The sequence below is a fragment of the Pseudorca crassidens genome, chromosome 16 (genome assembly GCF_039906515.1).
Source record: "Pseudorca crassidens isolate mPseCra1 chromosome 16, mPseCra1.hap1, whole genome shotgun sequence".
Taxonomy (NCBI): Eukaryota; Metazoa; Chordata; class Mammalia; order Artiodactyla; family Delphinidae; genus Pseudorca; species Pseudorca crassidens.
This window is the reverse complement of record NC_090311.1, coordinates 79,908,736-79,932,302: the sequence shown is the minus strand read 5'-3', so window position 1 is coordinate 79,932,302 and position 23,567 is coordinate 79,908,736. Positions and strand designations below refer to the sequence as shown.

Below are 23,567 nucleotides of genomic sequence, written 5' to 3'. Positions count from 1 at the left end.
CCCAACTTGAATGGTCCTCAGGGAACGGCACCCTTGCCTGTGGGCGCTGCCCTGTCCTGCGCTTAGTAACTCGTGAGTGGAGTGGCTCCTTCCCAAACCGACACATCTTTCCTCTTTTCAGGCCGAGTCTGAAGGCCAGTCGCTTTGTTTCACCCTTGGAAACAAACCCCAGCCAAGGGAGTCTGCCCCGGGTGTTGACAGGGATGTGATGTAGGTCAGCATCCTAGCTCCCACCCCGCAGAGGAGGAAGAGCAGGGGGATCGGACGGGAGGCCAGCTGGGGTCGATGAATCATCCGGAAAACGGCAGGCAGCTGTTTCTGAGCTAAATGCCATCTGATCGGGCTCCGCACCTTGAGTCCACTGTCCTGGTCTCTAAAGCACTTCCTCTGAGATGAAGCCAGCGAGGGCCAGAGAGCCCTGGGCACGGGGGAATCAGCCAGCGCGGTTAGTCACCCCTGGTACCACGCGGGCGGAAGGCACAGTCCTGGAGGAGGGTGAAGCCGACAATTCTAGAAGAACTCTGGGTCCTGTGAATTCCCCCCCCCCCCCTCCTCCATCCTCCCTCCTCCTTCCCTCCCTCTCTCCCTTGTTTCCTTCCTGCCTTCCTTCCTGCTTTGAGCACCTGCTACATACGCCATACACTGTGTTCGGCCCTGGAGATGACAACAAGACAGAGATGGCCCCTCCCCATTAAAGAACCTAGTGGGAGAGACTGAAAATAGCGCCTGATGTGTTCTGAGTGCCTGCCATCTGCCATATGCTGTTGTAATCACTTACCATAGTGTCAGTTCCTTTACTCTTCACAACAACACCGTAAGGTATCTACCAGTACTATCTCCATTTTAAGGATGAAATGGCTGAGCCTGGAGAGCTTGAACAACTTGCCCTAATGAAAACATTTATAAGCAGTGCCCCTTTCTATACTGACTCAGGGTGTTGGAAGGAATTCGTGGCAGCTGGCATGTCCATTTCCCAAGGTGGAAGAGAACAGTCATTTCTTGAGTACCTACTGGGGACCAGACACTGTGTGGTCCCTCTACACCCCTCAACTGTGTTGGCACGTGGCTAGGTCTCCGAAGTCCCAGGAGGGGGACCCCCAGGCTAATCCAGGCGTCCACCTAGGAGCGCCCCCGGCTGTGCTGCTCTCCCTGAGCACAGGACAGCCTAGGATCCACAAAGGAAACTACCGGACATCCTGTTCCCACCTCTGTGCCTCCCCCATCATTCATCATGATCCCAGCTCTGGGCCCAGCATGACCACAGGGCCAGCTGTTGTCTAGTCACCATGGAGAAGGCTTGGAGGTGCCCGGACAGGATGTGTCTGGAAGCCCACTGGTGACATCCAGTGATCTGGCCTCTTGATGTCCTGCCTGGAGTTATCCAACCTTGACATTTCTCCTTAGAGAAAGAGGAGAAATCCTATGGAACCGCAGTGAGTCTGAGTTCATCCTGGTCATACATATTGCTGAAGAAGAGAAGGGAGATGTGAAGATGGGGAAGGCCACCATCTTGTTTCCTGCACTTGCACTTGAAGTTATTGAAAAAGGTTATCAATTATTCCTGCCGGATCAGGGCAATGAGCTGCCCAGTGCATGAGAGTTAATTTCTTTTAATCATGAGACTTTCTCTCCTGTTGGAAATACCAATGTTTGCTCCACTCTGATTGCTGCAGACCGACTTATTTGGGTAAAAGTCCATTTCTGGTTCCTGGAACGACTTTAAGTGATTATTTTTAAATGCTGGTAACCACAAAAATAATTTATTACTCTTCTACTTAATACTGTAGGAGGACGATGAAACAGTGTTAATAGTTCAGAGTGAATTAATTGAAGTGGTCTGCTTTCTGGCTATTGAAAATCTTAGCTGGATTTTACATTTTTATTATTTATTTTGAACCGATTAAGTAAAGACCTTCACATACAAAGAATATTATTGTTAACAATATTTTTCAAATCACGTGGATTATGACCCATGAGGAAGGTATAAAACCAACTAAGGTGATCACAGTCGGCATTTTTTTGCAATGAAAGAACACAAAAGAATAGAACAAGATGAATAGAAAAAATAGAATAGAATAGAACAGCCAAAACATGGTAAAAGGTATATTTTATTAAATATTAAAGTCAGTTATATATATGTTTGTATATGTAAAACATATTTTCCCAATTTTAAAAATGATATGTAATTTACAAACAGTAACATTCATCCTTTTTACTGTACAACTTTATGAATTTTGACAAATGTAAATGTGTTTCTAACTTTGTCCAAAAAGTGAGAAAACCACTTAAAGCAAGAGTCTACTTAACTAAGTGGAGATATTCACAAAGAATAAGATCCTTTTAAGGCCTTTGGAGGCAGTGACCATTGTCTTATCTAAGAAGATAATTTCACACACCCCAAATTTTAAAGCCAAACAGGATGTTGGAAGCTATAGAGTCAGTGGTTTTCAGAACTTTCTTTTTACAGTGACAACATTTTTATAAACCAAGTCTAACATGGAACCCCGACAGGTCAAAGTAGAGTTGCTTTGCATAGAGACCAGGAAACACAGTTCGAAAACCCTCTCAGGCCCCAATTTGGAAACCGAGGCCGAGATAGGCTGAGTGACCACTCAAGGTTGGCCCCTCCGATTGGCGAGGCTGGAGTTCAAACTCCAGCTCCTGGCTGTTGGTCAAGACATTTTCCATGCTGTCTTGGCCTCAAGAGAATCATAAGTACCACTTAACCCCACCAAAGAGATTGGATGCCTTCTTGGAATAGTACAGTTGGACTGTAGGTATTCATATACCAGCACAGAGGAAAGAACAGGCCAGTGACCCCCATGGATGTCAGAAGTACGAGTCTGCTCAGGAAGGCAGGACAGGGTATTTGGGCAACGCGAGTTGTTTCGGGAGGCTGGAGCCTGAGTGTAAGCCCAGAGCTGGGAGCCCAGTGCCAGGAGGAAGCATGGTGAGCCTCCAGAGTTTGAGGAATCAGCCAGGCCCTGCATAGCAGCCCCTTCCTGGTGATTCACCCCTCAAGGGTCATGGGTGGATCCCCACCGCTGGGTTGCAATTGAAATAGAGCCACTTGGTGGTAGGAAAACCTGGCTGTTTCACCTCCTTTCTTCTCTGGGGCCCCTCTTTTTACTTTTTCCTCTCTGGTTTGCAAGTGGGAAGTGGGGAGACGGTAGAGACGCTGTTGGGGGCAGGCCAGGGAGTGTCACAGTCAGGCTTGTGGTGTGTAAGTTCTGCGTCAAAGCCTTGTTACCCTCGTATCTATTCAGTGAACTTAACTTCAGTGATCGGGCTATAATACTAAGGACACAAAGACCATGTCGTCTTTATGAGCGCACCGTACCAGGCAGCCACAAACTTCCATTAAATATCCCCCCTCCTCAACTGCACTGATGAAAAGAGAAAAACAAACGAGGGAGTGGGGTTAGTGACAAAGAACAGGCTTCTGTCCGAACAGCTGCCATCTTATGTAGAGCTAAGGGAAGGCTTGGCTTTGCTGGGCGAACCACCATACCATACGTTTTCAGAAGATGACAGGGAAGATCTGGTAATGAATATGACCCGAAAAGTCACCCCAGATCTCCTTTCAGATAAATCCCTGTAATACTAAATTTAAGACAGGTGGATGCCCAATGATATCCTTCAGTTATTAGCTCACACTCCTACCCTCCAAAGAGAAATGGAGGTAAGAGGTCAAATGCTCCATCCTCTGGCCTGGATATTACTTATACAAAGTTGTTTCCATTGATATTTCAGGGATCATGTCTCTCTCTTTGTTGAAAGAATTATTAGCACCTTTTTTTGGTAATTTGAGATTTAGGTGTTAAGTGGGGAACTTGGTGATTTTCTAGATATCCCTGAGTTAGATCATCATAGCCTAACTCCAGCATAGAGTTTTAACTTGTTGGAATTCTCAAAATACTAGTGTGTACTCATACACCAGTACACAGTTAACTTTCTAGAATAATTTTATGTATGTAAGTTTTTAAATTGCATCCGCATCACACCTACTCCCAAAAAAGATGTATGCTGAGGGGTGGCAGTACTCATATGGAAATCAGCAGGGACTCCTGATTTAAAGTGGAGTGCAGGAAGTTTGTTTTTTATTTCAGGAGAGAGAGTAAGTTTTTTTGTTTGTTTGTTTGGAACACAAGGTGAGGGAGTACCCAAGGCTGATCGAGTTGAATATAGAAAAAAAAGAACAGCACTGAGTACTTAAAATTAAGGGGAGGAAATTGAGAATTGGTACCGCCTCTTTGGTAAGCAGAAATTGACAGCCATGAAGAGGTGATGATCTCTCAGGTATCATAAGGTCCTGGGGTATCCTGCAGGGGGAAAAGAAGTTTAGGTAACAGTTAGTTAATGAGTGAAATTAATGACAGGGGTATTTAATATTGATAACATTTAATTACCTATTTGGCTTGTACATAACATTGCGATAAATAGAAAGTAGATAACCTAAAAAACAATCAGACAGATATTTATTGGACAGTTTGGCTGTGACCTGTGCAGTAGAATGAGTGTGGAGAGTTCAGACAAGCGTGAGCATGATGAGCTTTTCCAAAACCACATTCAAATGAAAGGAAATGGATTATGGATGACTTGTGTCTCCCACCTCAGCTGGCATAGTTACGTGGAATTTTTGCATTTTACATTTATAATGTAAGAGAAGAGCAGAGCAGTGGTAAGTGTAGGCTTTTGATTCGTTCAGACTCGGATTGAAATCCCTGCTCAGCCTGTTTGACCTGGGACATTTTAGTTAACCTCTCCTCACCTCAGTTTCCCCATCTGTAAAACAAGGTAACAGTGATTTTTACAGAGCTTTTGTGAGTAGAAGATGAAATGCTTTATGTAAAACACTTAGCACAGTACTTGAAACATAGTGCTCAAAAAATGGGTGCTGTTATGATGTAATATTTATTTTAGTTACTGGGTATATAGTAAATGTTGATTGATGAACTTGATGAAATAACACATAAGAATATTATAGAAGAGGTTTGTTTTTTTGTTTGTTTTTTGGTTTGTTTTTGTTTTTTGCTTTAAGCTTATTTGTGCTTAATATTTACGAGGAAAGGAATGGCTTAGTGACTTACTGTAATGTCATCTCGGGATCTGGGGACAAGCTCCCTGTGAGAGGCGCACAGCGTGGAGGCTACCACTAGAGGGCTCTGAGGAGACCCTAAAAACCTTTCCTTGGCTATAATGATGAGGCAGCAACCCTGGGAAGCCCTGGCTTTTTGGAGACCCAGGAGCCATTCTATTCATCACGGCTGTTCAAGAGGGCAAGTAATAACAAGAAGCCTACAAGAGCAGCTTGTAGCAACCACTTTTACCAGAGACCTGGGAGCATGCAGGTGGATGTCACCAGAGACAGCTGGTAGGTGCCAGGCTAGGGAAACCCTGTAGCTCTGAGGTCACTCTCCGCCTCTGCCATGCCACCGAGTTACCCTGATGGGTGCTGAGAATGCCGTCACAGAGTAGAACATCAACTTTGAGACAGGAAACCAGGTAGAGTGGGGGGGGGTGTCCAAAAGTCTGGGTAAGGACTTAACAATAACAACGAAACCCACCTTGAGTCACTACGGAGCCTTCAGATTCCCAGTGGAGACTGAGACCAAAGCGGATCACTGATGGCTGCGCATGCGTGAATGAGATGCCCATAAAACTCTTGGAGTTTGGGGGCCACACAAGTCCTGTGCATCCTACCTGCAGAGATGATGGCAGGGTGTTTTTGATGATGCATTGTCATGGGATAAACGTCCTGGGTACCAGGGAGTCACTCAGGGATCGCCCAGCTAGTGATGCAAGAGGTATGTCATTGCTCTTTATCAAGCATCATTGGTCAGTGGCTTACAGGTGGGTCTGAGTGGGAGCAGTGAGACCAGTGCCTGCAGAGGCAAAAGCTGCAGCGAAAACCTGGGATCTGGGCGGAAATGAAGCTTTCCCCGCTTCCCAGGGAGTTTGGCCTCTCCGGACTGGGGCAGGGGCAGAACTCTCAAGCCTTGGTTTTCTTGTGGCTGCCCTGCTTCTCTGGACTTGGCATCGTCTCCAGAAGAAAAAAGAGCTGGCCGCCGGGGTCAGGCAGAAAATGTGCCCTAGACTCATTCAAAGACGTTAATGCCAGCCGCGGGAAGCTTCGCTCCGTAAACCAATAGTTCAGGAATTTGCGCAGGGAGGAGGCAGCTCTCCGTCCGAAGTCGAACAACTCCCCGTTTAAACTTGTGAAGCGCTGAGGCTAAGTTTGCAGGGCCTCCCTCCCCTGCGCTGGTCACAGGAAAGGGCAGGGGCTGCCGGGGAGCTGCGGGCCGGCCCGCTGCCCGGAGGCTGCACCCGGCGCCGGGCTCCGAGGGAGGAAGCCGGGCTGCGGGGCTGGGCGGCCCGGGGCGGGGGGCGGAGCAGGTGAGCCCGCGGGGTGGGAGCGGGGAGCGCACTTGTACGTGACGTTGGAGTTTGCGGCAACCTCGGAGCGGGAGGCTGTGCGCGCGGTGCGGAGTGACTGCGCGGCCGGAGGCGATGCGCTCCGCGGGGCGGCCGCCGCAGTGAGCCCCGCGCGGACACGGCAGCCCGGGAAGGCAGGGCCGGGGCGGCCAGCCGCTCGCGCTCCTCCCCGGAGGAGGCCCCCGGGCCCGCGAGGCGCTCTCCAGCCGGCCCCAGCATGTAGGCGATCGGCGGCGGCGCTCCTGCAGGCGGACGGCTCATCATGAAGAAGCACTCGGCCCGGGTGGCCCCGCTCAGCGCCTGCAACAGTCCGGTCCTGACCCTCACCAAAGTGGAAGGTAACGGCCCGGGGCGGCGGGGCCTGGAACGGGAGCCTGGCACCCTGTTACCTGTGGCCCCCGGGCAGCGCCGCGCGCCTGCGGGGCTGGCGACTCGGCCGCCCGGCTGCCCCGAGATGCCGCGGGCTGCCCACCCGGCTGCCTCATTCCCGGGCTCCTCGGCTCCTTCCAGGCCTGTCCTGAGCCCACTGGGTCTGGAGCATCCCACCGCCGCCCCCCATGCCCCCAGGCTGACCAGAGGCGTTGCTCAGCTGCCGGAGGCGAGGCGGGAGAGGGTTGGCTGCCGCAGGCTGAGACATCCCCCCCCCCCCACGCCCCGCCTCGCCTCGGCTCGCTCTGAGCCTTCCCCAGCCCACCAGCCCAGCGATGCCCCGCTCCGTGGCAGGGCCAGCAGGTGAGCGCAAAGCCAGCAGCAGCCTGGAAACGCCTTCTTTCCCCCCAGTCCGGGGACTTGAGGCAGAACCCAGGGGAAGGAAGAGACCCCCGGCCCCGGCGGCCCCGGAGAGCTGTGCCTTACTCAGACCCAGCGGGCATCCCGCCGGAGCACAGAAGACCTTGCTTTCCCATGGCAAGCATGGGACGGGCAGCAGAGAGAGCCAGCCTCAGCCCCGGACTCCTCCTCCCAGGAAGCAGAGGCGAAGTGGCCGAGTCTCCCTAGAGCTGGCCAGGTTGGCCAGGTGGGGGGCTGGGAAGGGACCGGCAGCAGGGAGAGGAAAGCAGACCCCTCAGTTCCAGGCCCTCACTTTTCCTGAACTAAGGAGCCCAGTCAAACAGGAGCCCGTGGGCTCTGAGAGTGAGCCCGGCTTCTGCTATGTCCCTGGGACGGCATCCTGGAGCTGGGACCTCTGTGTGATGGTCTCCGAGGACCCTGTATTCCCTCGCGAGTTCATGTCTGTTACAGTGAGACTGAGAACCAGTGAGAGGAAGACGGAAGCTAGCAGGGCAGTTGTGTGCTCCGCACTCGGCGGGTCCACAGAAGTCCGCCAGTAGCGGGCCTGGTACCATTACCCCCCATCCTAGAGATGAGGACTCTAAGGCCCAGAAAGGTGGATGGACTTGTGCAAGACCTACAGCTAGTAGGTGGGGAAGCAGGAATGGAATCCCGGGCTGTTGGATACATGCTTTTCAGAACATCACTTTGCACTAACCTGCAACGACTTACCTGTTTCTCATTTCCTACCTTTAGGAGGTTGATTTTTTTTTTTTTCCTTCGAGTGGCTGTCTCCTCCCTTCCCCCATATCCCAGTCTTAGGAAAGACGTGGTATCAGTGAGCTACACCTGGATTCAGTGCATGTGCTACCTCTGGGGTCGGGGTGAGGCACTGCATTTTGAAGCCTTCCCAGGGACCTTGCCTAGATATATGCGCAGGTTGGGAAGGGGAAGGGTTGGATATTCGCTTCCCTTGGGGAAACTGGAAATGTCTGCTCGTTCATGCGGTCTTCATAGGAAGTTGCTCTGCCCGCACTGTTTAAGTCAGCCAGGTCAGCTCTGCTCTTCAGCAGCGGGTACCTTCCCCGGGCAGCCCCCGGCCCACCTCGGGCAGGACCGGTCCCAGGAGCCCTCGGAATCAGGCTGGGCATGTATGGCGGGCCTCCGAGGCTGGGCACTGTGACCTCATGTGCTGCAGGGGTCGGGGGGGGGGGGTGACATGCCAAGCACAGGTGCTTCCCTCTAGCCAGGCCTGGGGTTTGCCATCAGGGGGTGAAAATGGGGATACCCTTCCCCAAGTCTCTCAGGGCTACTGCCGGGTGAGCTTTGAGCCTCCTGTTCGCAGGGACAATCATGGCAAACCACGAGCTTGGTTTTGTTTTTTTTTTAATAAATTTATTTATTTAGTTTTGGCTGCATTGGGTCTTCGTTTCTGTGCGCGGGCTTTCTCTAGTTGCGGCAAGTGGGGGCTACTCTTCGTTGCGGTGTGCGGGCTTCTCATTGCGGTGGCTTCTCTTGTTGGGGAGCATGGGCTCTAGGCGCATGGGCTTCCGTAGTTGTGGCACGTGGGCTCAGTAGTTGTGGCGCACGGGCTCTAGAGCACAGGCTCAGTAGTAGTGGTGCACGGGCTTAGTTGCTCTGTGGCATGTGGGATCTTCCCAGACCAGGGATTGAACCTGTGTCCCCTGCATTGGCAGGCGGATTCTTAACCACTGTGCCAGCGGGGAAGTCCACGAGCTTGGTTTTTAAAGCAACATTTGCATGTAAATGTCTGTGGATAGTGGAAAGTGTATTAAACTAAGAATCGGACAGATCTGGGGATGAAGACTCCCCTTCTGCAGTGTGATGTGTATAAATCATAAACACTGAGCCTCGGTTTCCTCAGCTGTAGAAGAGAACTAACAATCTACCTCAGCAGAATTTGGGGAATGAATGCAGTGAGGAAGGTAGGTAGGTGACAATACCTGGCACGTGGCCTGGCACACAGTAGGTGCTTAATAAATATCTGGCAATCCTCCAGTCACAGACTGTCTCGCACCTTCAGCAGACCTTCTTGCTGTTCTCAAAGAGTGCGCGTGTGGGGTATCTAGAAGTATCTAGAAGCAGCGTTCCGGTGATACTAGAAAGTCTCCAATGGCCTTTTTGTATAGGATCCCTGTGTGTGTCAGCAAGAGTCTGCAGGGCAAGGCTGATTAAACCTGCCCTGGGTATGCCTAGACTTTCCTATAGCTCTTTCTCTCTGCCTGCATTTTTTCCCTTGGTATTTGTGTTCAGTTTGGCTTTGGGTCTATTTTTTGAAACCATTTGCATCTTGCATGCTTGTTTTGGAAGTGTTGAATCATTTTGTTTTGCCTTGGATGTGCAGGATAAGGTGGTCCCCATACTGTGGCTGTTTCTGTGTGGATGGCAGGCAGGCTTCAGGAACGGAACACAGCCAGCAAGGAATATTTATTAGCTTGTGCGGTGTGTCTTCTAAGGGGAGGCAAGAAGGCACCAGCATGTGGTACATATAAAACCAAAATAGAAAATACAGCGCTTAGTGGAACTCAAACACAGGAAGATGGACAAGATGACTTCATTTACCCAACAAATACCTCCTCCGACCCTGCTCTGTGTCCTTTGTCTACTTAGCTAAGCCCTGGAAATGCAAAGAGGAGCAACGCTAGCTTCATTCTCTTAAGGGAGTTTCAGTCTAGTGGGAAAGAGACATACAGATAAATAAATTATCCGGCACAAGGTAGTAAGTTGTGCTTCAGAGCTGGGGACAGAGGATTACGGGGAGACTGATAACTGGGTAATCTGAGGTAGAGGCATTGCAATGGGAGTGAGAAAACTTGTCAGGCAAGGAGGGGAGAGGACGCTTTTTCGGGCAGAGGGAATGGCGTGTGCACAGGTCTGGCCAGAAAGCACGAGGAGTCTGCAGCTGGGCCTCAGGTAGGAGTCGAGGCTTGAAAAGGGACTTCCGGCCAGGGTGATGGCGTCTGTCCTGTCGGACAGCACATCTTGTTTTCATATTCCTTTCCTGGCATTCCCACTGGACTGAGACCCTGAATATTGATCAGTAACACATCTTTAGTAGAGTATTTACTCGCATCATCTATATTCACAACCAGCTAATTCATGTTCAGTAAAATTACGTGCACTGGAATTAACGGTTGAGAACGGTTGAGACAGTAAATTCCCCCAAGAGGCCGGCCACAGGTAGAATTGCGGAAAGAATGAGGGCTTTGGAGTTAGATGGACTAGGTTTGGGGCCCGCCACTCCTGCTGAAGCAGGTAACTTTGGTTTAATGATTAGAGCTCTCTGGGAATCCATTTTTTGGTATGGAAATGACAGTTACAATATATCCCTCTTGATAATGAGAGTAGGGAATTCCCTGGCTGTCTGGTGGTTAGAACTCTGCGGCTCCACTGCAGGGGGCGCGGGTTCGATCCCTGGTCGGGGAACTCGGATCCCACAAGCTGCACGGCGCGACCAAAAAAAATAAAATTAAAAAAAAATGATAAAGATTAAGATGCCATTGGCAGTCACAGCAAGGGAGACAGGGGACGTCCAATTGAGACAAGTTGAAGGGGAGGCTTTGGCGGTTCCTTCAAGGGCAGGTGTGGCGTGTAGGAGACAAGGACCCGGGAGGAAGAGGCGGTGGCGGCCGAGTGACAGCTCAGGTGGGAGGTGGCCCCGTGGAGGTGAACAGGCTGGCCCAGAAGCCTGCTGGCCACAGACGCCAGGGAGATAGGAGGCAGAACCCAGATCGTAGGGCATCGTGGAGACCCCAGGAAGAAAGCCAAGAAAGAGGAAGCGTGGTGGAGCATCAGGTACGGCCAAAGGATGTGGTTGTGTAGAAACAGTTTTAAGTGGGTGCTGGTCCCCCAGCCAGATGGCAAGGGGTGAGTGTTTGGGGAAGGAGAAGAAAAGCAGGTAAAGGTGTCCAGCAGGGAGAGAGGTGGGGGGAGTTATGCTCTCTTTAGGGGGCAGGGGAGGGACTTGGGGAGAGCAGGCGGTTCTGGAAACCAGAGGAAGGAGGCTGGTCCTGGGACAGGTCTGTGGTGGCCCCAGGAGAATGTGATTGACGCAGCCAGAGGCGGGGGAGGGGGAGGGGGAGGGGAGGGGGGCCCTGGGAAAGCAGAACGGACCAGAGAAGGGGTGGTTAGCCCAGCAAAGGAGAAGGGAAGAGATGAGGGCAAAGACACAGAGAAATGTGGGCTGCGGGGGAGGGAAGCCGAGGACCTGCGCTGCTGACTTGGATCTTCTTTGTCATGTATGAAGTGGCACTGTCTCCCAGAAGTGATGGATGGAAGGCTCGCAGAGGTGGGACAGTGTTCGCAGGAGCTGTATGGGAGAGACAAGAAGAGATGTAGTTCTTAAAAGCCTTTTAGGCGAGTGACCCGTTCTCACTGGTGAAGACACCATGTCACTTGGGGGGAGCGTGCAGGGGAAGAGCCCCGCCTGGGGGCAGGACACTTTTTGTGTCCTGCTCCGCCACTAGCTGATTCATGTATGGGACGTGTCTCCTCACCTCCTGGAGCCCAGGCTTCTCTTTTCTGAAAAGAAAGGGGATTAGAGTAGATCTTCCATTGGCTCTTTCAGCAGGAACAGTCTATGAGTCTAGTAAGTAGCTTACTCATTACCAGAGCTTGGTTTATTTGATTAAACCCTTTACTAGCTCTAACCAGAGAAGCAGAGTTCTGAGGGAATTAGACCCAGGACAAGTCAGAAATTTGGCGTGTGTGTGCACACATGTATGTGCATGTGTGTGCTTGTGCATGTGAGTAGGTGTGTGTATGTGCTTATGTATGTGCATGTGTCTATGTGTGAGCATGTGTGTATATATGTGCCTGTGTGCTTGTGTGTGTGCTTGTGCGTGTGTGTATGTGCACGTGTGTGCATGTGTGTATATATGTGCCTATGTGCTGTGTGTATGTGTGCTTGTGTGTGTGCATATGCGTGTGCATGTGTGTGTGCATGTGTGTATATATGTGCCTATGTGCTTGTGTGTGCGTGTGCATGTGTGCATATGTGTGTGCATGTGTGTGCTTGTGCGTGTGTGTATGTGCACATGTGTGCATGTGTGTATATATGTGCCCGTGTGCTTGTGTGTGTGCATGTGTGCATATGCGTGTGCGTGTGTGTAGGTGTGTATGTGCATGTGTGTGTGCATGTGTGTATATATGTGCCTATGTGCTTGTGTGTGTGTATGTGTGCTTGTGTGTGTGTCTATGTGTGTGCATGTGTGTTTATATGTGCCTGTGTGTGCATGTGTGTATGTGCATGTGCATATGCATGTGTGTATGTGCACATGTGTGTATATATGTGCTTGTGTGCTTGTGTGTGTGTATATGTGTGCTTGTGTGTGCGTGTGCGTGTGCACGTGTGCATATGCGCGTGCATGTGTGTGTGTGTTTCAGGGGTGGGATTTGGCATTGCAGCAGGAAGAGGAAAGCCCAGCTAGGTGAGCACTTAGATTCTGTGGCTCTTCAGCAGCAGGAAAGCACGGGACTCCAGACAGCGGCCCCCCCAATGACGGGGGTACAAAAAGCCGTCTAGAAAGACCCCAAAGAGGAGCGTGCCACTTCTCAGCTTTGCCTGGGGCTGGCCCAGGCGTTTCCACAGCAAAGCCCCTCTGCCCGGGATGAGCTCAGCCCATCACCTTCAGCCCACGCAGAGGGCCTGCCCTCGGGGAGGAGTGAAGCCGAGGACGACACCTGTCATACCTCACGCAAGCTCAGTCCTGCCTTACAGATGTACGTTACACGACTCCACTGAGAACAGGATGTATTAGAAGACAATGCTTCGTGCATCAAGATGAGTTGTGTAACCCCCCAGGCCGCCAGTTAAAATATCACCCTTGTTCCCCTGCTCCCCTCCAGGGGGGAAGGCTCCACGCACCCCTTGCTTCCTGGGGGGCCGTGCTGCACGAAGTCTGCCCCCCTGAGCCCCGCTCTCCCCGTGAGACGTGGCAGCCAGATTCCCACCACATGGATGTGAGGGCGTATCCTCTGATAAATAGAAATGGCAGAGAAGAGGGGTGTGTGCTTGTGTTGGTGTTTGTGTGCGGGTCACCGGCAGCGCGGGAATATCTCCTGATCGGTCCCTGGTGAGCGTCTGCTGTGTACAGAGGTGTCATGTGCCCGGGCGGGCGGTGGAAACGGTGAGACTTCGGGAGGCTGAACAGGCCACGACTAGCAGGCACGGGGATTAAAACTGATCCCCTCCAGCCCAGGTGTCTTCAGACCACGGGTCCAAACAGGCCCTTGCTCCCCTCCCAAGTGGCCTCTTCCCTCCCTCAAGGCGCAAAGGGCATTATTTCAAGCTTACCCGTATCCAGTCACGTTCTCACGTGCGCCTTGGGCTGTGAACATTCCAGAATTGTCTTAAATCCACTGCAAGAGGCACTGTGATTTGGACATTGGGAGTTATTCGGGGACCTCTAAGGATGTGAGGAGTGGGGCAGAAAGGCCGGTACAAGTGTCTGTTCACTAGAGTGGTGGTGATGGCAGGAGAGTGGACCAGATCTAGGCCTGATTCAGACTAGCTCTGCAGCCGGGTGGAACTTCCGGGGAATCTCGGACAAACCTCCCATCATCCCACTCCACCCCGCAAAAAGCAGCCTTCATTCACCTCCCAATTCTGTATCCACACAAGGGAAAGAATTTGGGTTTTTAAAAACAACTTTGCAGCTGCCAGGTTTTCTTCTGTCTCTACGCACTGATCTCCAGGAATGACAACAAAGACTTAAGCAATTCAGAGAAGGCAGACAAATAAAAGGTAGTACCTGATATTTCTAATCTAGTCATCTGCGGCAGTTCTTTCTTTCTTTTTTTTAATATATCTTTTATTTTAGAATAGTTTAGACTTACAGAAAAGTTGCAGAGACACTGCAAAGAGTTGTTAACTACTCCACACCCAGTTTCCTCTATTATTAACATCTTCTCTCAGTATGGTACATTTGTCACAATTAATGAACCAATATTGGCGCATTCTTATTAACTGAAGTTCATACTTTATTTGGGTTTCTTTGGTTTTTAACCATATGTCCTTTTTCTGTTCTAGGATCCGATCTAGGATCGCACATTGCATGTCATTCTAGTCTTCTCTTGGCTATGATATGGTAATTATTTCTTCTCCTAAGAGGTTGTCACAGTAAATAGTCATCCACAGCTCGTCACCTCACCCTGTCCAGCACAGTGACAGCTCTCGGTCTGTGCCTCACACCTTCACAAACACAGCACAGTCCCTTCTGTAATACCCTCAGGTCAGTCTGCTCAGGTTGCCATGACAAAGTACCGCAGCTTGGATGACTTAACAGACATTTATTTTCTCACAGTTCTGCAGGCTGGAAGTCCAAGATCAAGGTGTGGGCAAATTTGGTTTCTGGTGGGGACTCTCTTCCTGGTTTGTAGATGGCCACCTCCTTGCTGTGCCCTCACGTGCTTCCCCTCTATGTGCACAAAGAGAAGAGAGGAGAATATCAGTCCACCAACCCTATCAGATCAGGGCCCCACCCTTATGACCTCATTTAACCTTCATTATTTCCTTAGAGGCTCCATCTGCAAATACAGCCATACCGGAGGTTATAGTCTTAGCATATAAACTGAGGGAGGACACAGACACTCATCTCATAACAGCCCTCATTCCGTGCTGGTGAGTCCCAGCCCAGAGTTCCATACATACTCAGGATGTTCCAAATTTAAAAACAGAGTCTGTCCTCTTGGAATCTTGAAGTCCCTCTTTAGTGATCGGCAGTTCTGACTGGGGTGTTCAGCACCATGGCCTGGATCAACTTCCAAAGGGAAGACTAAGGATGCTCTGCATTCCTCTGGTTGCTTTGGAGTCAGACAGATGCTTGGAACTGCATTCAGCCTCTCACTAGTCTGTGACCTTGGGAGAGTAACTGTCAGACCCTCAGCTGTCCCATCCGCAAAGCAAGGATAGTCACACTCCAACATTAAGACAGGTTTTTTAAAAAAGGTATATCATCTCCTGGCACTTGGGGGATTCCCTGGCCATCCAGTGGTTAGTACTTGGCGCTTTCACTGCTGTGGGCCCAGGTTCAGTTCCCTGGTTGGGGAACTAATATCCTGCAAGCCACACGGCACGGCCTAAAAAAATTTAAAAATAACTGTCACTTGTCTTTTACTTCCCTGTGCCCTCCTTCTTCTCCCTTACTCAGAGTCAAGTTTAATTATCTGTGGATTCTGTCTTTTCCCAGGGACAAGTGCCAGTTAGGAGCACGGCTGAGGTCTCAGCATGTATGAATAGTGGGAACATTTTCTGACCCAAAGTCCAAGAATCCAAACAGATGGTCTGGCAACTACAGGTGGACATCATTGGTCGGGATATGTAAAATCAGGATTGCTTTGGGGACACCCAGGGCCCATGGTGGCCTGATACACGAGAGAGCCTTTTCTTCCCTTTCCTCCAAACCACTGCCTGAGAAAAAACAATCACCCATAAATTCACTGAGCAAGTATTTAATGAGTAGATGAGACAAACAGAACCCGAACTGCATTTTTGGGAGATGAATTACACTTGCAAATGGCCATAAACAAAAGCTTTCTTCCAAGCTCCTGATTTTATAAAAGCTATTTAGTTGGGTGGCTGGGCCCTGAACGGGTATATGCATCAGTGATCAACAAATGGGAAAATTGTTCATCAAGCCCTCTTCCCCTGGGCAATCCAGAAAAATAAAAGGGTGGTGGCTGTATTCCCAGAGCAGCCGTCAACTGTGTTTGTTTGGGTTGGATTTGGAGGCACAGAACCATCTATGACGTGGACATTGTAAGCCCCTCCACTCAGGCTGAGCAAGCTCTCCTAGGGAAGGGGGTGTCTGCCTTATGCCCCACAGTAGGTGTCAATAAATGTTTGTGGGCTGAGTGGCCTAAAAATTTAACTAGTCCACCCAAGAGAAACGAAAACATATCCACACAAAGACTTATATATGAGTGTTCATAGCAGCCTTATTCACAGTAGCCAAAAAAACTGGAAACTATACCCCTGTCCATCAACTGATGACTGGATAAACAAAATATGGGACTTCCCTGGTGGCGCAGTGGTTAAGAATCCGCCTGCCAATGCAGGGGACACAGGTTCGAGCCCTGGTCAGGGAAGATCCCACATGCCGCGGAGCAACTAAGCACGTGCGCCACAACTATGGAGCCTGTGCTCTAGAGCCCGCGAGCCACAACTACTGAAGCCCACGTGCCACAACTACTGAAGCCTGCACCCCTAGAGCCCGTGCTCTGCCCACTGTGATGAGAACCCCTCGCACCGCAACGAAGAGTAGCCCCCACTTGCCGCAACTAGAGAAAGCCCGTGTGCAGCAATGAAGACCCAATGCAGCCAAAAATAAATAAGTTAAAAACAAAAACAAAATATGGAATATCCTTATAGACTACTGCCCAGACGTAGAAAGAATGAACTCCTGACGCATGCTGTGTATGCCGTGGAGGAACCCCAAATACATTATGCTGAGTGAAAGAAGTCACATGTGAAAGTTTACAAAGTCATATGAAATATACAAAGGAGGGAAATCTGTACACATGGAAAGATTTGTGGTTGGCTGGGGCTGAGGCGGGGGGAATGGGGAGCAACTACAGATGTGCGTGAGGACCCAGTTTGTGGTGATGGAAATGTTCTAAGACTGGATGGTGGGATATAGTTTCACGATTCTGTAGATTTACTGAGGGTCATGAATTGCAATCCTGAAACAAGTGAAGTTTATGGTTATGAAAATTAAGCCTCAAAAAAGCTTTGAGGGGCTTCCCTGGTGGCGCAGTGGCTGAGAGTCCGCCTGCCGATGCAGGGGACATGGGTTTGTGCCCCGGTCTGGGAGGATCCCACATGCCGCGGAGCGGCTGGACCCGTGAGCCATGGCCACCGAGCCTGCGCGTCCGGAGCCTGTGCTCTGCAACGGGAGAGGCCACAACAGTGAGAGGCCCGCGTACGGCAAAAAAAAAAAAAAGCTGTGAAAAATTAACTGTGTAGATCTTACTGATGGAGGTGTCATTGGGAGGTGTCTTCTCCTGGTCTCTACACAATGCTATCTCTCTGCTTTCAGGAGGCTGGGACCAGGCCAGCCAGTGGGTGGTCTTTGAGCCCAGCACTGGGTCCCTCATCCCTAAGACATGACTCTTGCACTTTCTAAGTGCAAAACTTCCTGGACACTTCTTCAGAGAGCGTCACCAAGGGTCTCCCTATTCTCAGGGGACCTCGAAAAAGAAACATTTGTGTTCTCTTGGAGGTTTGCAAGAGCCATTTTATGGGAACTCGAAGTTGAGAGTGAGTGATTTTTCCAATTGTTCTAGCTTTCTCATTGGAGAAATGGCTTTCACTAAATAAACTTAAAAAGCCCCCAGGTCATCATTTGCTCAGCAGAAAGCAATGGACAGCTCGTGAGAGAGACAGAGGGCTTGCCTGGGTCCCAGAATGAGTGAGCGGCTAAACCAGACCTCCAGCTCACCCATTAGGACCTAGAGTTTCCTTCCGCTGAGCAGACATTGCCTCTAGGTACTGCTTGACCGAAGAGTGCATGTGTTTTATAGATTCCTGGTAGGAGAGAAGTATCAGGTGTGATTCTGCAGGTAGGACTAATACATGGTTTCAGTAAATTGCCTGACTCAGAGCAGAGCTCAGGATGGAAGTTCACGCACAGGTACGGTTATATCTTGGCACGCTGTGGAGTATACATTGTATACTGGAGAACACTCCCCTTACACACACACACACACACACACACACACACACACACACACACCCCTTTCTCCAAAATGCTCAGTGGAGGCAGCTCTGGCAATAGAACTGGGGGGAGCCCGCCTGTCCCCCAGCGCTTCCGAGTGATTTAAGTGGCGTAAACTAAGCCTTTAGAGGCAGCAGTGACCGCATCTGTCAGCACAACCATTGGGCCAGAGAATATAATCTACTTTGCACTGAGCCCAGAACTCTTGGCTCAAGTGCAAGGTTAAGATGGAAAGTTCAAGATCATAAATAGAGGGGTTGTTAGTGGGGAGGGGATGTTAGTGAGTGAGGGTGACATAAACAGTATTTCCGGTTGTGTGATAAGAGTCAGAGGAGCTGGGACAGGACACAGCGTGAGGCTCACTCAGTACTGAATTCTTCGAGGCACTCTGTACTGCCTCTTTCAGGGGTGATACAAGAGAGATACCAGGCACAGAGGAATCCCTCGACTTGTTAATTTAGGAGGGGAGAGAAAGTAAACCAAAGTTTCTTGCACGGGAAGATATGCGAGGCTTTTGAGAGTGGATATTCCGCCCCCCCCCCCGGGGTAATTCCTTCTCTCTGAAATCTGAGCATCAGTTGGACAGCTTGTTGAAAATGACCTTGAGAATGGTAGGGTGGGATGCATTTGTTGCGTTTCAAATCGCGGAGAATAAACGCGTCTGCTAACCAAATTCATTATGTCATTCTATACCTATGCTTCAACTAATTTTATCTGTTTGTTATGGACACTGGGGTATGTACAATGTATATTTACTTCCTAGAGAATGTAAATTCCAAAATCTGAACTTTCTGAAGTCCCTTCCACCAGCCTGGCAACTTCTCCTACTGCGTGTCTGACCAAAGCAAGATTGAGCATCACAGTGGGCCAAGGAAACGGTGCATTTCAGATCTCACCACCTTCCTCACCGCTCCTGGGGCAGACCAGGCGTGTTCCTGACCCTGAACTTTGCTTCTCTTGTTCCTCAGCCTTTCTATACTGCAAGGCCCAGGCCAAGCTTCCGCTTTCTCCGGCCCTTCTTGCTGTGATCACAGCCCACACTGGTTGCGCTGTCTTCAGAATTTGTGTTACAGTCAGATCACTCCATTTGTAGTTGTTCTGTAATTCTTTCATAGATCCATTTTGTCACTCCCAGATAGACTGTAAGTTCCTGAAGAGCGGGACGTAATCGTGTTTTATATTTATTTATTGACCACCCAGAGTTCTTGGCACACGGCAGATGGAGACTTCATGGCAACTTCCTAGGGGATTGAAACGCTCCTAGGATGCGTCGTACTGTACAGAGCCCTGTGAGATTTATAAAGTCCATGCTCTTACGCATCAGGGTGAATGACTGCTGGCCGAAAATACAGTATGCTCCCAGTTTTGCTGTGTGTGTGTGTGTGCGCGTGTGTGTTTCGTGCAAAGATACAAAAAGACTGGGAAAAGTGCAGCAAAATGTCCAGCGATATCTCTGGGCACTAAGATTAGTATACAGTGCATTGCTTTTTATTTATTCCATGCAGTACTTTTCTAAAGATTCTGTACAGAATATTTTTAGTTTACATGAAGTAGGTCTAGTTTAAAAGAATTCTTAGGAATGAGCGGGTATTGAAATTGGTAAGTGATTATTACTATAGGAGACTCGGTGTGGGGAAACGGAAAGTTTGCAGTGAATTAGGTTTGGATACCTCTGATTCTTTATGGGTCTAGTCCAGTGTTTCCCAAAGTGTGTTCCAAGGGACCCCAGTCCTATCACAGGTGTTACATTTAGATAATATGGGAAGCACACATTCTCTAGCTGCCTTTTGGAAATCCACCACATCCATTAGCCCTGAATACTCCTACAGCAAAGGAACCTGTCTGACTTACCTGGCGTTTCCCAAGCTTTTCTGATTGTGGGATCCTTTTTTTCTTATAATACCTGTTAACTGCGTTACACTTTGGGAAACATCGTTCTATCTTATTTTTAAATAATAGCGCGCAAAACGTCTTTATTTTGTTTGTGTATTATCAGTATTCCCCTGGTCAAATAAGCCAGAAGGCTTACAAAGTTAGAGAATAACTTCTTTTATCCAAATCTGTAAAAGCATTTGAACAGTACAATCTTACATGATTTGGTGATTTTCCTCTTTCATTGTAACAGCAACATAGCATCAGTCTCCGCTTCATCCTTTAAGTTTTAAAACTTAAAACTTAATCTGCCATAATGCAAAACGAGATGAAAAAGCACGCTGTGAGCCTGAATTGTTTTCACCCTCCTCCAGACTCCCTTCTTAAATGGCCAGTTAGTACCGTGAAACTGCATTGCCTTTCTAGGTGGACTTTTTTTTTCATCTCCGTAATTACCTTTTCAGTAGGACTTTCTGATGGTTGATGCTGGCAGTCGAGGAATCTGCCAGCCCACAACACTGCTTGAAAATTATCCCAGTAGTGAAGGGTTGCAGAGGCTCACCCCAAACGTCAGAGAACCAGTGTATAAATTGAAACGTGCATGCTTTTGTCTGAAAATGAATTTGCCATAAGTTGTAGGGATTCCTTGTGAACAAAATCAAGACGTCCTGGTGGGAGGGCATCAAACAAAAGGGGAGGAGTCTGCCTTGCGTTTGCCCCCTCTGCTTCTCCCTGCCCTGCAGCCCATGCCAGAAACAGACCACTTGTTGGAAGTTCAGAGGTGGTCGGCCACTTGGTTTTCCAAGGGCATTCTGACTCAGGTATATGCACACATGGAAAGAAAGAGGAAGAGGGAGATTAAATATTAATAAAGCAGGTCAAGAAGCACAGTACAGATGGGGTCAAGGATTTTGGGTCAGTAAAGACATTATCTCTCCTTGGCCAGCCACGAAGGCTTAGGACTACCTTTGGCTAAAAGAGATACAACCAGGGAATTCCCTGGTGGTCTAGTGGTTGGGACTCAGCGCTTTCACTGCCAAAGGCCGGGTTCGATCCCTGGTCGGGGAACTAAGATCCCACAAGCCACGAGGTGAGGCCAAAAAAAAAAAAAAAAAAGAAAAGAGATAAAACCAGACCTGTCAATTCATGATAAGATTAGCTAATCCCTATATAATAGGCTACCTTGAATCAGGATTTTTCCTCGTAGGATTATTATATTTCAGACAGTATGACGTACAAAACTTGGTTTCATGGCATTAGAGCTGTTTAAGTTACTGCTAAGTTTAAACAAAGTCCATAGAGTACATTTGGCGCCATTATGTTTTGTACCTCTATACTGTACCCCTATACTGTGTGCCCTCATTCAGCTAAGTGCCTGGCTGAACGTATAAAAGGCAAGTAGGCTGTCGCCTGGAAATTCACATCCATCCACCGTCACATCTGATACAAGTTACAGCTCTGTTTAAATTTCCAGACGACTGACCTGCACACAATCATGAATGAAAACCAAACAGTGGAAAAGAACGCCTTTTCCACCCTTCTCATGGTCTGTGGGAACAGTGCTGCTGCACAGCCGTGCTCTGGCCTGTAGCCTGGTTTCCAGGAGTCACACAATTCTCAAATGCAGCGTCTGAGGCCTCGCACAGCACCAGCTACCAGAGGCTGTGGTTTTTAAGTAACACTTCAAAGTGGGACTGACGGCCATCAGCTGGAAGTCAGTAAGAGCAAATAGAGAAATAAGAGAGACAGATCTCTTTTGGCTCTCCGTGCAAAAGAAGATGAGACTCTTGGCATCCCTGCCCTTAAGTAACAGGCAGGGAGGAGCTTCTCTCAATGTCCTGGGAGCTTTTAGAGGTCAAGACCTATGACCTCCTCAGGGGGGGAATCCGCAGCCCCTAGCACTGCCCAGGCCGGGTAGCACATCACTCCGTGTGAGCTGACACTTGGTGAACTATTTGAGCCGCTCCGTGGGTTCTGGAGAAATGCTTCCACTTCTCCAGATGGGCCCAGAGAGCACCCCTCGAAGTAAAGATTCTGACTCCAGGGTTCCTGAGATTCTCCATTGCCAACAGGCTGGGGATGGTCCTGATGCTGCCAGCCCATGCACCATCTTTTGAGGGTCAAGATTCTAGAGGAGAAGGAAACCACTGCAAATGTCTTTAAGTTTTGTTTCAGGAAGCTGCGTCCACGCCCCTATCCCCATCTCCACTTCCCTCCCCCGGGTGGCTGGCCATGACAATGACAGTTGGTTGCTCTCTTGCTCCTGGCCACGGTGGACGTGTGGAGGCCCCGGTTAACTGTGCCCCTCTCTTCCCCCAGGGGAGGAGCGCCCCCGGGACCCCCCGGGCCCGGCAGAGGCCCAGGCGCCGGTGGGGACCGACACAGGCGGGAGACCGAGCCCTCGCTGCTGGAGATGTTCCCAGGCGCAGCTCAAGAAGATCTTCTGGGGCGTGGCAGTGGTGCTGTGCGTGTGTTCCTCCTGGGCCGGTGCCACCCAGCTCGCCAAGCTGACCTTCAGGAAGTTCGATGCTCCCTTCACCCTGACATGGTTTGCCACCAACTGGAACTTTTTATTCTTCCCGTTGTACTACGCGGGCCACGTCTGCAAGTCGGCAGAGAAACAGTCGGTGAAGCAGAGATACAGGTAGGTGGCTCCGGGATGCCAGGATGCCGGCCCGGCGCTGGGCTGCTCTCCCGATCGCTGATGCTACCGGGCTGCCCTAGTGGCGGTCACTGGGAGGGGCCAGTGGGCACCGTGGTGAGAAGTCACCATGTCACCTGCTGTCTTAGTGAGGTTGCAGGCTCGGCATCCTCTCCCCTCAGAGTGGTAACACCTTTCCTCTGCCTTGAGCCCCTCAACGCTAGGAACTGCTTTGTATTAGACAGGAGAAGGCAGCATCTTCCAGAGGTGTGCTGTGGTAGGTGCCCAGAAAGGGTAGAAATGGGAAAACCCTGTAGCTCTTTTATCCCTCCTCAGACTGGGCTGGGGACAGGTCCATGGAGCCAGGGGACCCGGCTGCTTCCTGTAACTTACCTTCCCACGTGGCGATGTTCGTGGTGAAGATTTCTCCTCTCCTCTCCAACCCAAGCCTTTTCCTCCTTTGGTTATGTGGTTGCATGGGTCTGAACGTCTGGCAGACCCATGGGGTCGTCAAAGTCAAGGTACTCTTTGAGCTCTGTTGACTGTATTTTCTCGTTGATATGCGATGTTCGTGGTGAAGATTTCTCCTCTCCTCTCCAACCCAAGCCTTTTCCTCCTTTGGTTACGTGGTTGCATGGGTCTGAACATCTGGCAGACCCATGGGGTCGTCAAAGTCAAGGTACTCTTTGAGCTCTGTTGACTGTATTTTCTCGTTGATATGCGATGTTCGTGGTGAAGATTTCTCCTCTCCTCTCCAACCCAAGCCTTTTCCTCCTTTGGTTACGTGGTTGCATGGGTCTGAACATCTGGCAGACCCATGGGGTCGTCAAAGTCAAGGTACTCTTTGAGCTCTGTTGACTGTATTTTCTCGTTGATATGATCTCACGGTATTTCCTCATTGATATGACCTCCCTTTAAAAGAGGACAGAAACCCTGACACCAGCCCTCTGCCACAACGTACCGCAGGGCTCCCCCAGCCTCCTTGGGGGTCGGATGGTCAGTGTTAGCCTCGGGGTCCCATCTGTGCCAGTCCCTGGATCTCATGGTCACCCAAAGCTGAGGTCTTCTGTGGCTACGTCAAGGACCCACTGTTGGCCCAAATCAGATCTACTCAG

The 23,567-nt window shown here is 50.0% G+C and overlaps 1 protein-coding gene across 3 annotated transcripts in view; it reads left to right on the top strand.

Moving 5' to 3' along the window:
* SLC35F3 (solute carrier family 35 member F3) overlaps nt 1-23,567 on the top strand; it is a 314,569-nt gene that overhangs the window by 184,623 nt on the left and 106,379 nt on the right. For 2 of the 3 annotated variants that reach the window (XR_010936046.1, XM_067711070.1), the window contains exon 3: nt 22,131-22,455. Coding sequence is in view for 2 of the 3 variants with exons in the window: in XM_067711070.1 (XP_067567171.1) it covers nt 22,131-22,455 (325 nt within the window). In the remaining variant the exon portion in view is untranslated. Of the gene's footprint in view, nt 1-6,335; nt 6,774-22,130; nt 22,456-23,567 lie in introns of those variants that run through there. The other variant, XM_067711071.1, reaches the window with a different exon arrangement.